The 18,244-nt window shown below is 38.2% G+C and overlaps 2 protein-coding genes across 6 annotated transcripts in view; one reads left to right on the top strand and one right to left on the bottom strand.

The window, feature by feature from the left end:
• The window catches only part of CENPP (centromere protein P), a 124,581-nt gene extending 123,068 nt beyond the window's left edge, over positions 1-1,513 (bottom strand). For all 3 annotated transcript variants that reach the window (XM_021409498.1, XM_021409499.1, XM_021409500.1), the window contains exon 1: positions 1,170-1,513. The gene's annotated coding sequence lies outside the window, so the exon portion shown is untranslated. The remainder of the gene's footprint in view (positions 1-1,169) is intronic.
• NOL8 (nucleolar protein 8) lies at positions 1,615-17,558 on the top strand. Of its 3 annotated transcripts, none has more exons than XM_021409481.1 (17): positions 1,615-1,704; positions 3,379-3,563; positions 3,731-3,793; positions 4,796-4,874; positions 5,166-5,313; positions 5,560-5,628; positions 5,938-7,866; positions 8,154-8,270; positions 9,179-9,295; positions 9,639-9,723; positions 10,871-11,015; positions 12,051-12,134; positions 12,839-13,113; positions 14,949-15,075; positions 15,520-15,590; positions 16,556-16,638; positions 16,953-17,558. In XM_021409481.1, exons 2-17 carry the CDS (start codon positions 3,425-3,427, stop codon positions 17,010-17,012), a joined length of 3,591 nt encoding a protein of 1,196 aa, XP_021265156.1. In that variant the 5' UTR covers positions 1,615-1,704; positions 3,379-3,424; the 3' UTR covers positions 17,013-17,558. The 3 variants fall into 3 exon arrangements, with proteins under 3 accessions (XP_021265156.1, XP_021265154.1, XP_021265155.1); XM_021409479.1 differs by having other exon boundaries at positions 1,616-1,704; positions 9,176-9,295; XM_021409480.1 differs by lacking the exon at positions 1,615-1,704 and adding an exon at positions 1,711-2,052 and having other exon boundaries at positions 9,176-9,295.

Consider the following 18,244-nt stretch of genomic DNA (forward strand, 5'->3'; position numbering starts at 1 on the left):
CTTCCATGCAACAATTCTGTACCTAATAATGCTTCTTAAATAACCTGGGGCCTCAGGCTACTTGCAGCATCATAAACAGGAAAGTTTTGTTCGCAGTGAATATAGGAAGCTGCAAGGCACCAGTAAGAATCTGACAGAGAATAAAACATTGTCTTGACATAAAAAAATAAAAATGAGAAAAAAATAAAGAATATTCTCTAAAATATGTACCAATTTGGGCAAAAAAGTGGTTTTGTTGCATTAATTCTTTGAAAATATAATTCACTGAGCCCAAATGTAACTCTTAGACTAATTTCAAGACATAAATCACTGCATAACCCACAGATATAAAAGTTAACACAGGCAACTAGCATGCAAGGATTTCTCTGAGAATTCTGAACCGTGATTTCATCTAGGAAACCAGCTGGCTGCTTCTAGCTTGCCGTAACAGAACATCAGGCTGTTCTGAGCAGTTCTCCTAACGCACCACCTGATGAAGCACAGCTGTGCTCGCCACCTGATGGATGAAGCACAGCTGCTCTTACAGAACACAAAAGCAGAAACCGCCTTCCAAGCAAAAAGCAGTGTAGAGACAGAAAGAAACAGTCACCTTTTGCAAGTAAGTCAGAAAGTACATCACGTTTTTGATTTAAACTAGCTAGCTAGAATGCTGGTTTAGATGCAGCCCATGTGAAGGACTGTGCAACTCAACGCTAATGTATTTATCAGGAAAAATAACCTTCTACTTTTACTTTGTGCATTTGTACATAACCACTGGCGTATTTGGATGATCCACATTAAAGTGGTTCAGTAAAAAGGGAAACAGATTTTGTTGGTTTATTTCATAAGAAGCAGCACCTGAGCAACATCTGCAAGAAGACATTTGAAACACGTTTTGCATTAAAAGCAAAAAATAACAACACAAAGAAAATATATGCAAGCAGAGAAGCACAGAGAGAAGGCAGAGTTGACTTCCTCTGAAGCTTTAAAACAAACTTATGCTACATATGACAAAAAATAATCAGCTGGGACAAGAAACAGAAGCATAAAGTTAAGAAGTGGATTTTAGCACACCCTAGGATAGGGGCTTCGCTTGTTCGTTACGAACTGGAAAGCACCGAGGATCGCTACAGCTGCAACCAAGAGTACCTCAGGAAAAAGAAAACAGCTGCCGCAGCCAAAAGTTTTACCTGACGTTGTCAGTTGCTCACAACCAGCAGCAGTCAGCTCACGGAGCAGGCGGCAGACGACGCGTACTGCGGGCTGACAGCACGACTGCTCACCGCCAGCACGGACACGGAACGCCAACCGTAAGCGCTGCGAATGGAAGCGGCAGGCGTTACCGCCGAGAACGCCGGTACCCCTCACGGGGAACGCCCGCTGCCGGCGGTCCGCGCCTTCGAAGTGCGCGCCCAGCACAAGCCCCGGGCGCTACCACTGCCGCCAGCCGAGGGGGGGGCACAGCTCAGCGTCGCTGCCCTCAGGAATCAGTGAGCCGCTTGAAGGGCACGTCTCAAGGCTGTTATTCGAGGTATGTAATAAGAGTATTATTTGTGTAGCTACTTAAGTTCGTGGTGTTTTTTTTTTTCCCCTCACGACTTGTGGAATATCCCCCTCCCTTTCTTCCTGGTTGGTTGCGCCCAGAGCTCCCACCATTCCCCGGCCCGGAGCTGCGTGCTGCTCTCAAACCCGCCCGGCCACCAACAGGAACCCGGCAGCGATGAGGTGGGGACACTGCGGCCCGGCACTGAGCGCGTCTGCTGGGGCAGCGGCGGGAAGGGTTGCGCCGCGCGGGCGGCACGTGGCGGTGCTGAGGCGCTGTCTCCTCGCGGCTGAGGGCGGCAGGGGCCGCTCGGAGCGCTGTGTGGAGCACGCCGCGCGCCTTCCGCGCTGTGCTGCTGCGGACGCGTGAATCCCCGTAGAGTTTCTTTCTTCTCCCTCGCGGTTTTTTTTTTTTTTTTTGCACGTCTTCCTATTTAAATTCTGGGGTGTGCGCGTTTATTTTATGTTTTAAGTGTGTCTTTGTACAGCTTATTGCTGCTTTGCCTCTGTTCTTCTGCTGTCTGCGTGCTGGTAAGCAGTGCCCTCTAACACGTGGGCTCCGTGCGTCCTTCTGAACGGTGCTTCTCGGTGCTTCCTAGAGAAGGAGCTGGGGTCCCGCTGGGCAGCAGGTTGGCCGTCCACCAGCAGCGTGCCCTTGTGGATAGCGAGGCCGATGGTTGAGAAGAGCGGGGCCGGCAGGGCGAGGGAGGTGGTCCGCCCCGTGCTCTGCTCTGTGAGGCCACGTGCGGAGTGCTGTGTTCAGTTCTGGGCTCCCCGGTTCAAGAAAGACAAGAAACTACTGGGGAGAGTCCAGCAGAGCGCTGGAAAGAGAGCTGGGGCCTGCAGCATCTCCCCTGTGAGGAAAGGCTGAGAGCCCTGGGGCTGGTCAGCCTGGGGAAGGGAAGGCTGCGGGAGGATCTTATCAATGCTTATAAATATTTAATGGACAGGACTCAAATGGGCGAGGCAGGCTGAGCAAATGGTGCCCAGTGAAAGGACAAGGGGCAGTGGGCACAAACTGGAACACAGCAAGTTCCATTCAGACATGTGTAAGAACTTCTTTGCTGTGAGTGGCAGCACTAGAAGAAGCTGCCCAGAGAGAATGTGGAGTTTTCTTCTCTGAAGATATTTAAAATTCACCTGGATGCTTCATTGTGCAGTCTGCTTTAGCAGGGAGGTTGGACTAGGTGATCTCCAGAGGATCCTTCCAACTCCTAGGATTCTGTGATTCCTAATCAGTCCAATGCGAGTTTGCCTTGCACAGAATGTTTATGAAGCTTTTAGCTTTGCATACAGCAAACATTGTGTGCATGTGTACATATATTTATGTCCAAACACATAAACATTGTAGATGTATGCAAACAAATAGTGCTTCTGTATGACCTAGTGCCATCACCTGGGTCACTTTATCCCAGGGCCTCCTTTGTTCCTGTTTCTTTTTTCAGTATCTGAAGAATGAGAGATTGGGTGGCTGCTGAAGAAGAAGAGGCACGAGCTTGTGCTTTGGCCTGCTCTGTTTTTGCTGCTGTTGCTACTTGAGAACTTATTAAGCTAGAAGGGGCTGTGTGCCTGTGTGAGGCTGTCAGAGAGCTGCAGCAGCTTTCGCTGCTCCTGAGGCAGTGATACAGCTCACTCTTAGGCTCTGCCTGGCCACTGAGTTGCACACCTTCTGGTTCTCGGTTTTTTGACTGCTTCATAGTTTTTCCCCATATCGTGGCAGTCTTAATCCAAAGCATTCTTATCTAAGGTTCTTTATGGAGAACTTTTGATGGAATGACTTTTTTTCGTGATTTGGTATTGTGGTTGACTTAATCCCAGCAATTTAAGTACTTGTGATCTATTGTTATATTTTTACAGAAAAACAGAGTGCATGTTACAGATATGACAGCTTGACTCTTTCAATATGGAGAAGAAACAAGTTTCAAAACGTCTGTATGTTGGAGGGCTTGGCCATACAGTTTCTAAGGCTGAACTGCAAGAAAGATTTGAGAAGTTTGGACGTGTTCTGGATGTAGAAATTATTACCAGAAAAGATGAGCAGGGTAACAGTTTTGCATCATCCTTTAAAAGTGAATTGTATTTCAAGTCATAGTGTGAAATAAGATTTTTGCTCCGGAGGCGCTTTATTTTCGGGAAATAACTTAATTTTTAGTTTTAAGGGAAATACTGAAAGTATATAGAAATTAATTAAATATTTATAATTGAGCAGGGAACCCCATGAAAACCTTTGCCTACATCACTGTCAGCAGTTCTGAGACAGATCTTAGAAAATGTAAGTATATATGCTTGTGTATATATATATTAGTTTTTATTTTTAATAAATCATGTTCCTGAACCAAGTTACATTACTCGTAATACATCTGATGTTGTCTAGGCAGGACATGGTCAAGGTAGACCTAGTTTCGTTCTGTTGTCGTATGCATTTCATTTGCTTTAAGTTGCAATTTTTATGGAAGATATTTTGCCAGTTTTCAGTATGTGGATATAAGCAGACTGAAAAAATTACCTTACAACTGAAGAGGTGATTTATGAGTTTATTAGAATCATAGAACATTCTATAGAATCATAGAATATTTTGCTTTTCCTTCAAAAGATGTAGGAAGTGTGCTTCAATCACTTCCATCAGAGCCATAAAACATTAGAAGGGACTTTCCATGAGTGGAAGCTCAGGAGAGCTTCTGTAAACGTGGTTGCATTATGACAGTTCTGCAAATTCCAGAATAGTTGGGTTACAAAATGATTTGGAGTGTTACGAAATTACATACATACATACTTTTGCAGAGTTATGAAGTTACATATGTAGCAGTAAAATATCAGGTGGAGATAACTATACCTGGAAAAAAGGGATTGGTAATTTGATGTTTTATTTAGGAAGCACGGATGTTAGGAATAGGAAATCTCTTTGAGATCAGTTAAAAGGTAGCACAGCCCTTGTTACTTTGCTTGCTTAAGTTCCAAGTCGGTTTCCTCTTGTTTTCAGTGTTCCTTAACTTTATCTTTCAAAATAGACAAGAAGTTAATTACTGAAGCGCTTCCCTGACAGTAGCATAGAAACTTCAGAATATGTGTACCTGAATTTTTACATCTGTGTTTGAGCTGACCCATACGGACCCAAATAGCACTTCTCAAGTCAGAACCTTAATTTTGAATGTAGACATTATTTAAGTGTAGGATATTAGACTTTTCATGTACAAAAGGGGGACATTGTTAAGTTCAATGTGTATTTTTTTCATTTTTTCAGAAAATATTGATTTCCAGTCTCCTTGTTTTACAGGCATATCTATTTTAAGTAAAACCAAGTGGGAAGGGAGGACACTGCAAATCGAATTTGCCAAAGAAAGCTTTTTACACAGGTAAAAATGAATTAAGAAATATGTTTTTACTGAAGTTACCCTTTCTCCATTTAACTAGTAATATTATGGCGGTGCTTTATGTATGTGATATGCTCCTATTCTTTCTCATTTTTACTGATGTTGGTGGGCTGGTGACATATTTGATAGCACAATCTTTTTTCCGCTATTGTTTTTTTAAAGTTCAACTATAATCAGAATTATGTGAATTCCTTCTGTGGGAAGGGTCACTGCCAGTTATGGTTTAACACAAAGGCAAATCTTTTTACATATATGGTGTGCTTCTTGATGTAGGCTTGCCATGGAGAGAGAGGAAGCGAAGCTGCAGAAAGAAAAGCCACGAAGAAATGATGAAACAGTTCTTCTAGAATCACTGAAAAAGGCTGGAGTTGTAGACTTTCATATGAGAGCAGTGCCAGGTACAGAGGTGCCAGACCATAAGGTATGGTGGGGTAGCTGTCTAGAGAATTAAAACAAACAACAGAATTGCAAGCAAATTTATTACATTCATATCTATGTTAAATCTTTATGCTATATATAAGGAAACCTGTATGACGTGTGGCCATCTAACTTTTAAAAAATAGACTAAAGAAATACGTGTCCTTGTCATTTTTTGTAATGAATCTTTTATTCAGGGATTATTTTCTTTACTTTTTTTTCATGCTAATTTATTTTTCTTTTCTTTTAGAATTGGATTGTGGGTAAATTTGGCAGAGTCCTACCTATCCTTCACCTTAGGAATCAACAAAAAAATAAAATATCCTTTTTGCTTTGGTTGGACATAGATACAATTCCCTTCTTTATTTCATCATATGGATAAATGTATTTGCTTAATGGTCTTCATATTGACTACTATGGCATGTTTGATTTACTGAGTCCTTTAAATAAATGCTGTAATAAGTTTTTCTGTTTTGAATAACTTCCTTAGACTGCAAGTCTTTTGTTTAAAGACATGCTGCCATAACGTTAAGAGAACTCGTCCTTCCCCTTAGAATTTAGTTTGTAGAGATTAGAATTCTGCTTGCTGAAAGAATCATGTTGGTTTTATTCCTTAGTTCAGATGAACGTTGTGAAATATGATCCATCAAAATATTGCCACAACCTGAGAAAGCTGGAGCAAGACTTGTCGCATGTAGTTCCTGTATCCAAGCTTACTTGGCATTTGGAAGAGAAAGATGACAGCATAAGCAAGAAGCGACAAGGAGAGTTCCCTGTGACTAAGGAGCAACCTAAAAAACTGAGACAACTGGGTACCAAGGACCTGAGTGGAGTGGAAGTGCTCCCTTCTGGGCGTCAGTCACATTTGAGAAACACAGGCTCATCACAGCTAGATCAAAGATCAAAAACCAAATCCAATGAGAAGTCTAAATTACCTCCATCGAGCAGTCTTAATAGGAATATATCAGGGCAAAGTTTACTATCAGATAAGAACGGCGTTTCTGGAGTTATGTCTCAAAATAACATAATACATGCTTCTGACAGTGACATTGATTCTGAAGAGGAAATCAGAGCAATGATGAAGAAGAAGATGGGAAAAGAGCAAGCCAAAAACGTTGAGACTGAAAGTGACAACTTGGAAATTGTTGGAGATAATTTTGAGTTAAAATACAATACTCACTGGTCCTTAGGCAGTCGAGACACCGTGAAGAAAGTTCTCAAAGGAAACAGTAAAGAGAGAGAGACTATGGAATGGGATAATGGTTATGACTCAGCAGATACAGATGAGATTATTGCTGAGAGTAAAGCTCCAGGTCTGAGTAGCATGAAAACTGCAGCTTTAGAAAACTCTAAAGTGGTTAAGGTGGAAAATAAACAAACGTTAACTAGTAAGAACTGTGATTTGGTAAATGACTCCTCACTGAAAACGCACAGTTTAAGAGAAGAAGATGTTGAAAGTGAGGGGAAAATGAGAAAACCTAGAATTTCTGCCTTGCTGAGTACAGCGGTTAGCAGTACAGAAAAGCCAAGTAATAGTGAGAGCTCTTATTCAGAGTCTGAGGAAGAGGAGTCTGAAATCAGTTCTGATTATGAATCCATGATGCAAAACTGTTATCGTCTAGACCTTACGTTAGATGACCTAAAAGCATTAGCTGCTGAAAAATCTGAGACGTCAGTAGAAGAATTGGATAGTGTGCAGAGTTCCAGTCTGTGCAGCATTAAAGAAAGTGCTAAAGGCAATGTCGTATGTAAACCAAAACTTTCTAAAATTCCTCCTGCAGTTACAAAGAAGTGCATCTGTCCTGAAGATATAGTTGCTGCCATTCTAGATGGCGAGGAGAATGCTGATGAGGAAAGCTCCAAGGGACAAAATAATTCATGTTTGAAATACCAGCCCTTCAGAGGAATGGGGTCCCTTTGTAAAGAGTTAACTAAGGACAGCACTGATTTAAAAAAGAGATCTGTGGAAAGTTTGGGTTTTGAAGCTTCTCTTCCTTTTTGTGGGGAGAAGTCACCTGAAAGGCAATCTAAAAACCATCCCTTACGTTCACTTGAAGTCAGCACTAAAAAGAAACAGAGTATACATTGTGAACAGCACAAAGAGTTGTCAGGTGCTGCCTCCTTAGCGGATGAGAATGTTTGCAGGCCACGTTTACAAGGAAAGAACACAAAAACAAATTCTCTGCAAGATGACCAGAATTGGGAGCATGGAAATACTGTTCCAAGCACTGATGACAGTGAAGGTGAGAGCAGTGACATGGATAGTAATGATGCCACGTCACAGAAACGTGTGAAACGACAAATGAAAAGCCCAAAACTGCTTTCAAAAAAAATGAAGACAGATGTAAGCGGCACAAGTCCAGAATGTGAAGTTAAGAAACATGCAAATAGGAAGATTAGTCTCCTGGAAAATAAAGAAATTCAAGGTACTGCTTCAAAGGAATCTGATACAAAAAAACAATTGCAGGATAACCAGAAGAGGCTGGCAGCTCTGGAAGAGAGACAGAAAGAGAGGCAATTACAGAAGAAACTCATTCAAGGAGCTCTTTCACATTTGGTAATTACACTCGTGTCTTTTATCTGAATAGCAGGCAGTAAAACAAAGGGGGAAATATAAATTATTTATAATTTATTTTAAAATCTTTTTGTGGAATTCTTGATTATATTTCAGTTTTTATTTTGAGAGTATATAGTAAATGTTGCATGCCTAATTTCTGGGATACCTCTAGAATTGCAAAAGGAGTGCTAGATTCTTCCTTTAGTGTCATGGAAATGTCTCCAACATGCTTCTGTGTGACTGCACTGAACATTTACTGTTAACCTGCCTGTTTTGTTCTTATGCAGGATAGCCAGCCAACAAACAAGCATAAACACATCATATTCAATTCAGATGTGGAAAGTGAAGCCGAAGTGGATGAAACATTGAAGAAAGACGAGAGTTTGGGAGATACGCATGAACTAGTAAGTGTTACCAGGAAAGCTCTAGTATTCTTTGAGGCAATTCTTTATGGGTGGGACTGTAACTTTTATTTTGAAGACTATTTTTCATAGCATAGAATAAAATTTTCCTTTTCATGAAAGGAAAACTTAATAAATATTTCAAATAATTTGAATAATTATATTTAGCTAACGTGAAACAAGTTTCAAAGAATATACTGTTCATCTGCGAAAGCTGGAGATCTGGGAGAATTTGTAAGGAGATAGCATTCTGTATGCAAGAAGTTTTAACTGCAATTTAAAAAAAAAAAATTTTAGCTTACAAGGCATAATTATGTAGTTCCAAATTTCTCTGCTTTTGGTCAAAGAAAGGGAAAGTTTTGGCTTCGGTAGAATGGGAAGACTTGTTGCTCTTTCTAGCACAGGGGACAAAGAATCTTTATTAATGCAGCATCTTGTTCTTTAAAGTGATGTTTGAGTCCAAAGAAATAGTGTTTTGAAGTTGTGGAGTGCTTTCCTTTCCTGGCGATTCGTATTTATCAACTGACTTAAACTATATTCTCCAGTTTATACCATGAGTGAGACTTGTTCTGAAAGGTTTTAGACTGATAATTTAAAACTGATCTCCCTTCATATATTCAGAAAGTTGGATTTTTTACAGCTAGCTCATATGTTCTAAAATGAGAGTTAGTTTTCATGTGGATATTTTGCCTCTACTTAATCTTAATGATCATTAACTGTAAAAAATTTAATAGGTGTGTAAACAGCATTAGACTTGAAGTGAATGTGTCAGTCAGTAAGTTGGTCGTTCTAGAAATGCATTTTTTTCAGATGTGTTGGAAAGCACATGAAGAAAGTTAATGCTGAATTATTTTTTCAAACTTTTGAAAATGGCTTCTTTTCTATATTTTTACTTTTGTTTAACAAAGAAGGAACACGATCCTAAATCTTCTAGAAGACTCTTTGAAAGCAGCGAAGATGATCAAGATGATACAGATGATGAGAGATTCAAAATTAAACCACAGTTTGAAGGCAAAGCTGGTGAGAAAGTGAGTGAAGCTGTTAATGACTTAGCTTTCTTGTAAATCACCGTAACACCACTTCAGAAGTACATCATATGTTGCCTTGCATGTGTGTGCGCTATGATTTTGACAACTTGCCATGAAATTATCTCACAGAGAGACAACAGTAGACGTGGAGGAAATAATGCAAATTGGGGGGTGTAAGGAGAGTTCTCTGGCATTGTCATTTTTGAATATGGAGAAATTTCTGAAGAAGGCATTGCACTAAAGATTGTTAGTGTGTGGTAATAATTATAGTATTGGAAATAAAAACGTTTCTATGTGTTGATGATTTCTTCTCCAGCACTTAACAGAATTTCTTTTTATTTAGCTCCTAAATTTGCAATCACGTTTTGGCACAGATGAAAGATTTCGCATGGATGCTCGATTTCTTGAAAGTGACAGTGAAGAAGAAGGTAAGCTTGTTCTTGTTTCCAAGTTAATAATAAAGATATATAATGGAGCCTTAATTTTGGATGTTTGAAGCAACTCATGAACTATTTTTGCTTCTCTGGTCATTTCTCCTAGAAAATAACCTATCTGTACGTACTGTATATTGTTAGCTGTGTTTTCTCAAAAATATATGTTGCAAACACATTTCAGTAGCTAAATGAGATGTTAACTTGGTTGATACTTCAACATTTGAAGTGATCTTTTTAATAAAGGTTGATGCCTGTGTTTTTACCCGTGTTTTTTATACGATAAGTGATCACTTAATTAAAATAAACTTTTTGACCTTTACATTCATTTCAGCTCTTTGTTTTGTAGTCAGCTTGCACTCTGCTGATTCAGCAGTCTTGGAAAGAAAGAGAACTTGTACATAAAGTCATAGAATCACCAAGGTTGGAAAAGACCTCCAAGATCACCCAGTCCAACCATCCACCTACCACCAATATTTCTGTACTAAACCATGTTCCTCAGTACAACATCTTAATGTTTCTTGAGCACCTCCAGGGATGGTGACCCAACCACCTCCCTGAGCAGCCCTTCCAGCGCATGAGCACTCTTCGGGAGGAGAAATTTTCCCTAACATCCATCCTGAATCTCCCCTGGTGCAACTTGAGGCCATTGTGTATTTATACATTAGAAGGCAGAAAAGCTGAAAAATGCCTAAGACAAACAAATGAACAAAAGCCCCCCTCCCCCCCAAACATTGCTTTTAAAGATTTTTTTTTTCTCCCCTCAACAAAAATGAAATTGTTAGCTTACTTCTCAAGGCTCAATTCATTTCTGATATTTAATTTTTTGCCAAGTTCTGCTACTTACTTTGCTTAAGCATGATCTTCCATGCACATCTCACACTGACACAGTTGCATAGTTATTTACCCTGTTCTCTTTTTATATAACTTGTCTGATTTTCACATGAAGTAGGGATCCATAATATCTATATTCAAAGACTAGCTGCACAGCAAGGAGGAGAGCCTCTAAGTAATTAGCTTTATAATAAGGAAAGTGGCTTGGTTATTGGCATGAGCTCTACTACTGTAGTAGTGTTACACGTTACATATTACAGGCTTACTCTGGTAATAATGGGGAAACATTGTTTATTTGTTTATTATTTAGGAGAAACAAATACATTGGAGGCAGATGAGGAAGAAGAGTTTGCTGAAGAGAAAAAGAAAAATCTGCAAATACTGGGAAGTCTGTTGAATATTGACCTGGAGCAATCAAAAACAACTAAAATGGCCATAAATGCTAAGAAATTCAAGTATGTACTTAAGGCCCTTCCAGTAAATTTCATGTGATTTGATTGTTGGGTATGAGAATTGATATTTTAATTTGTCCTTGCCTGTTCTCTACAGGGACAAACTTAAACAGGCTAGACAAAGAACATGTGAGGTAGGCAGTAAGTTAGATCATAACTTCCATAGCAGCCAATAAGGTTATTGTTTTCTCTGGACTACACATGAGAAATGAGGTAAGTATCCTTCTTTCAAGGTACTAATGTGAAATTTCTTTTCCAGTGGAGACTTTTTTTTTTTTGTTAGCATAGGAATTTCTTACACATAGCCGTGGACTGAAGTGTTAGAAGTTAACATTGTTAAGTGCAGTAATATGCAATTAGTAAACTTTTACAGACAATTGTTACTGGACTTGCATCAGTTGACTGCTAACTGCTAAGTACAATTTGACTGCTGCACAATCACAGTAGTCATACAAATAAATGTACAAATTTTATTGTCTAAAAACTAAGCACAGGAGGTAATACCTGTGCAACCCTGGAGATTATTTTAAGAAACTTTTTTTGGAATTGTTTAATGCTCAGTTAATGATACAGTAGATACAAAATAAAAAGAACGCAAACAAAGGGGTAAGTAGCATAGTTTTTGCCACACTAGTATTATGGTCAGTCCAAACTTCTGATTATCTTAGCTTTCAGTAATTTTTTTTCCTCCCTTAGATTACTGATTATTTGTCATCATGGAAAATTTGGTACTGGTATATGTATAGACAAATATCTATCCATATACCTGCACCTGTTTATCTTTTGAGGAGACATGCATGTTTGGTAGAAGTTTATGACACACAACTTGAAGTCTGTTTTATATTCAATATAAAAAATTTCACTAAAGCAGATTCTGGGTGTAATTTTTCCTGATCCAGACAGACACTGATGAGATAATATTTTCAAACACCAGTTAAATTTTGGATTTGTTTGGAGCTTTTCTGGATACTTATATTTATATTATATATTATAATGTCACATGAATTGTTTTATGTTTCTTTCATTCTATCTTTATAGGGATATTAATGCCCTCCGCTATGATCCCACAAGGCAAGACCATGCAGTTTTTGAGAAGAAACCAAAAACTACAGAAAAAGAGAGGTACCATTACAGTTTGGTAGCTACTGTCATGTTTCTTTCCCTCGAGGCTGGCTTTCAAAAACAAGACTGATTTCTGAAACTCCCTGATACTGCTAAGATAAGGATTGTAATCAGTAGAAACTTGCAGTAATTTCTTTTCTTTCTTATCCATGTTTTCTTTATGTGCTATTTTCTGTCCTCCTTTCTCACCTTCAGGTTTCAAATTCTGTTTCAAGTTCTGGGCTTTGAGATTTGCAAATCTGTGAACAGAGAGCATTAGTTCCTAACAATTTTTTGCAGGAGTAGAACTGTGTCCTGAATATCATTATATTTAGATTAGATACTGTCACGTATTAAAAGAAGAGTCAGAGTGCCATTCATTACAGAGTAGAATTGTTGCTGCATTTCCATGGATTCACACACTGCTTACCATCAAAGAATGGGCAAATTGTATGAGGTGAAAAGAAATGCATTGGAAGCCTGAACCTAAGGGATGCCCATGATGTCCTATTGACTTTGGAATATCCTATTGCCAGAATCTGGAATTGTTAAGAAAGAGGAGGGCAGAAGGGAAAGAAGTAGTGATCTACTTAATAACATGTTCTGGTAACTTCAGAGAACATTAATAGCAAGGCTGCTTCTTAGGGACCTTTCTTTTAAAAACGTGCACGCTGTGGTGTTTATCTGTTGTTGTTGGTTTTTTTTTTCCAACATTCTGATTTCAGTAAAGCTAAAAGAAAGAAGAAGAGAGAAGAGAGTGAGAAGCTGCCTGAAGTGTCTAAAGAAATATATTGTGACATTGCTGTTGATTTAAAAGAGTTGTTTGGATCTTCAAAGAACAAACCAAAAAAAAAAGAAGAAATACCCTGGGACAAAGATGAGGCAGAGGAATCAACACTACGTGACCATGTGGGACCTGATGAGAGTAACACAGCTCAGGATTCTAGTGATTTCAAATTTTCCTTCTTTGATGACAAGGATCAGTCTGATGTAAAAGAAGGTAACAGCATAACATACATGGTAATAGTACTATTTCTAATGAGTTGATTATTCCTAACACTGTGGAGTTACACAATATAGTTTAGTTTCTGAAACCAGGGAGTTGTCAGGTTAAAGTCAGTAATTATGCAAAATCATTATGGTGTTCTCTTGTACTTGCTAAGATCTCTGTAGTTTAATTGCAGTTAATCATGTTTGCGTTGCTGGAATTTTGTAAGGGGTGGTGTCAAGGGGTAGCACTGTGAGAAGGAACTATTCTGCAGTTATTCTTTGAACAGCAATGAAAAAAAAATTGTCGTCCAGTGAATTTTTCAAATAAACAGGAAAAAAGATGCAATACAGAAGTCAAATCAGAATTCACATAACCCAGCAGAATTTTATAAATAAAATGTGTTAGTTGAGGGAGGATTATGATCAAAAGAAGCCCTTAAACATGGCCCCAAGATCCATGAACATCTTAAAATGTGCTTAATTGTAATTTTAGAAAAATTGAAACTGAGCAACACGTGATCATCGGTGTGTTATCTAGGTAACAAAACAAAAGTCCTAATCTAAGGAAAAACAAATGTTATGTAATAAAGACCAAAAAGTATGAAATCAAGTCATTTACTGAGTACTACTGTGAAGACCATGTGAAGATAACTGAAACACAAAATAAACAGAAAAAATAATGCTGACTTTAGAAATACGATGAATTCAGTAACTTGGGTTTCAGTACAGCACCGTGTAAGAGCTCACTAGTGCAAAGAGGAAAACACTTGACCACAGACAGCGTGCAGAATTCACAGGCTTCTTAGCAATGAGAATCGCTCTTCAGCACTGTCTTGTGTTATCTGTTTATTGGCTTCTATTGATTAAAAATCCTATTCAGGTACTGTGGGGCTGCCACAGCTACTGTACTGACACAAAACAAAAAGACAAGTCTGTCCTCATTTCACATACCTTGGTTGCTACAGTAATGTTTGTCATTTTGTTCAACCTGACTTCAAAAAAATCATGTGTGACACGTGGAAGCCATGAAAGGAGAATGTGAACAGTCTGGTTTTTGCAGCACAAATTATAAGTGTGTTGTGGATTGGTTAAACTTGCTCTCTTCCCCTGTAAAATGCTTCTCTTTTTCCAAATTAGAACTTACTGATTTTTGACTGGAATAAAATGTTTTATAGTCTAGCTACTGCTGGGTTTAGAAATGGCTTTATATTGCCAGAGGGGCTGTATAAGGAAGAGCTATCTTCTCTTTTCTGGCTGTATATATACTGCGCTTATGTACTAAAAGAAAAGGGTACTTCTAACCTGAGACCTTCTGGCCAAGGGGTGTAGTAAGAGCTCAGGTGCATGTGTCAGTTATGTGTAAACTGAGCTGCTGGCAACTGGCTGTGTATTTTATAGGCAGGAGCATGTATGTAAAAATAACAGAAAGTAATGAGTCTCATCACATAGAACCTGTCTAAGACAGTTGCAGTGAAAGAAAGCTTATATTTCATCTTCTACAAGTGAAAAATCTGAATAGGCAGAACTACTCTCCAACTCAGTTAATGGTAATTGTCTGGTCAGAATGACTTGACCAGAACCTTGGACACTAGCAGTGAGCTTCAAAGGGACTTGCTGTGTTTTTTCCCTGTGCAGTATTGATAGTAGTGATACATTCTGAGGATGGAATTGTAATATATGAAAAAGCAAACTACGTCAGTACCTGCCCAGGGGGTCATAGAAAAATGTATGGAGTTTTTTTGTCTTGCTCAAATCTGTTAGTTTCCAACATACCTAGTTTACTCTTGAGTAGAAGTCTTTACTGACAAGGAAAAGAGTAATCTGATTCTTGTGCTATTATTACAGAGCCCTACGTACTTGAAACATTAAAACCTATAAAAGTCAAATGGCAAGAAGATCCACGTTTCCAAGACAGCAGCTCTGAGGAGGAGGATGAACCAGAGGCAAAAGAAAGTGAAAGAGATAAAGAAATGCAAGTTCTCTTCGTATTTGTTGCCTACTTGGTTGTAGTTGATGCTAGGAGAATTTTAATAGCAGCAAATGTAAACGTGGATAACTAACACCTTCACTGTGCATCTTTAACCAGCAGAAGTCTTTTTTTCCTTCTTTTTAAGGGAAACCATTCCTTACTGCACAGAACATAATATTAAAAAATCTTGCTATCAGACTTGAAGTTAAATGTTAAAATTGAGTTTCTAGTTCATTGCATGAATATTTAACTGAGTGCTGGTTTTGGCCAAAAGTCAAATGTATGTCAAGTGTTCTTAAACATTTCTTTATAGAAGGCTATATTTGGTTGCTGTGGAGCACTGTTCTTCAATACATGCTATTTCTCTGAAGTATTGCAGCTGTAGTATATGCTAATGGAACTTGAGACTTACTTCTATGATGTTAATATTTCTTTGTGTTTTTCTAGGTTTTTCCCTTTACCACAGTCAGGAAGTGATAGATTTTTCTTCTTCTCCATAGATGATGAACGATTAAGAGGTGTGACAGAGTTTATTCGCCTTTTCTCCCCCCTCCAATCTCTTTATTGAAACTGAAGAGGAAAAAATATTGCCTAGTTATTAATAGTTTCTAGCTTAAATACAGATGAGATGGTTAAAGGGAAAGAAGTCACAACTTTCGGTCATTTCTTGTGGTATGGATTGTGGTAGTACATCCCAACAGAACCTATAGAGTCCAAATGCTGTTATTTTGTGCTCTGATTTCTAGATCGTTGCCCAATTTTTTGCTGGTCTTCTCGAGCTTACAAATATCACTTGATAAATTAGCTAGACATTTGGTTCCTTTCAGGCATATATATGATTTTTCTTCCCATACTTCAGTTCTTAATAGGAATATTCAATATGCTTATCAGCCATGTACACCCTTATGGTTCTTGATACTCAATAATGTGGTGTTTTTTTCTTGTGAATGTAATGAATTCCATAGTACAAAAACAATGGTATTGCTTCTGCTGTTTTATACAATTGATTATTAGGGCAACCTTAAATAATGTTCACTTTCTGAGACAAGTTAATATACTGGTTTTAAAAATGTGTACACAAAAGTTACTGTGTACGTAATACAGTTATTTTACTATAACCTTCTAGTCTAAGTATCTGATTTACAGTACTTGTTTAAAAACAAGCTCTGAGTCCGTAGCTGGCATAAGTTTTCTTTCATGTTAGGCATAGAATCATGCTGCTGATCTTTTAATGTAAGGATTGCTGATTCACTGCAATTTATATTTCAGCATAGTAAGAAGAGCCGCAGCTGCTCTTCATTTTTCCTAGCATGCAAAGCTGCAATGTATAACATGTGTTTCAGTCAGCTTTGTTGTGGGATTAAGGGTGGAATATATGCAGAAGATAACAGATCTTCTGATTTTAACTGTTGCTATTTTGCATGAGACTTATGAAGCATACCATATTCCAGTGGATTTAATCATATTAATTTGTTCTGTGCAGAGGGACCCCAGTTATTTTGTAGATCAGTTAACCTCAATGAAGAAAAAGATATTTGGGAAGACAGACGTAGATTATTGCTTGAGGTGAGTATTTAAGCAACTATTATTTGAAAACCATAGCTGAAATCTTAGCATGAGAATGGAACAGGGCTGTTTATTTACCTAATTTGCAGTAAAAATGAATTTGGGAACTTCAGAAGGGCTTGAAACTTCATCATACCTGGAAACTAACTTTTTTTTAACCTAATTGTGTTTGTAACTTCATGTTGTCATGTCTAATTAGGTAAATTATTGAATGCCTGTGTTGCACAGGACGGGTTACTTAACTGCATGGAAAAAACATGTTTGAGGCAAATGGGTGAATATATAATGCTGTGTTCAAATTGAAATATTTTCAGGAATGCCGGAAGAAGCATAAGGATGCAAGAAGGAAAGTGAAAACAAACAATAAGTCTTGATGTGTCATGTTTCTTCTTTGAAAGAGACATTTTTCTGCAACTTCTTCAAAATTCTAGTATTTCAAAGACCTAACAGGAAACATCACTGTAAAAGACTCTTAAATATCATTGCTAAATAGCTATGTATTTATTATGTCAATGTAATAAGTTCTTTTGGTTTTGGTTGTTTTCTTTTTTTTTGTCTATATGGTTTAAATGTGACTTGCTTCTTCACATATTTAGTAAGAAGTGGATCATTTAAAAAAGAAGCAGTGGATCATTTTGCTGTGTTTTTGGGCCCCTGTGCAGCATGGGGTTGATGAAGTGCAGGCAGATCCACACTTACATAACCTATATTCAGCTGAATGTAATGGAGATCCTGTTTGAGGTTCCTTTACAAACTTTTGGAATGTTCTACTTTCAGAGTGGAAGTTTACCAGAAGTTTATGAAAATGTGTATATAACTGGGAAAACTTATGAAATTAGTAGATTTGTATTTCTTCACAGAACTAATTTTTCTACTTTTTAATTGTGTATATACATTAATAAATATTAAGGACAAATGCTGCTGGTGTTGTATGCTTGTTGAATATTTTTACATGTGAGGTTTTGTTCTCATATCCACTTAGCATATATGCTGCAGAGTCATGGCAACATTAGAGTACAGAGTATTATGAAAGCATTGGTTCTTGGCTAATTGTCTTAGAAGCTACAGCATGTTTCAGCATGGATGCGATCTGCCTGGAGACAGTCACTTGGTGTAAATTGCTGTGCACGGGCTGGCGGAGTCCAAGGATCGACTGTGACAGATTCATCAGTCCTCTGTGTAACGTGGGAAGGGTCACTCCTCTGTAGAGTGGTGAATAATAGCAGCATTAGGATTAAACAAAGATTCCAATCTATTTATTCCAGGTGGGAGACTAGTGACTGAGAAACAGGGCATGTTTAATTGACATCAAAAAGTATTCTCAAGCATGCTTTATTACAAAAATAAGTCAGAACAAATGCTCTAAGAGAGCTTTTCTGAGAGAAGGAAAAGTAGTGCTTCCAGCTGAGGAAACCATGTATGCATAGTGCAAGTGTTACACGATAAAACATCTGGGGATATGTTTTCGAGGGTGTGTGAAAGAAGTGACTGAGAATAGTCTTCAGATAAGATTTGAGAGAATATCCGTGACTAGCATGTATTTTCAAAACAATCAAATATTCCATTTTGCTCTCCTGTGGTCATTTTTGATCTTATGACAGATATA

The sequence above is a fragment of the Numida meleagris genome, chromosome 11 (assembly GCF_002078875.1).
Source record: "Numida meleagris isolate 19003 breed g44 Domestic line chromosome 11, NumMel1.0, whole genome shotgun sequence".
In the NCBI taxonomy this organism is placed as follows: domain Eukaryota; kingdom Metazoa; phylum Chordata; class Aves; order Galliformes; family Numididae; genus Numida; species Numida meleagris.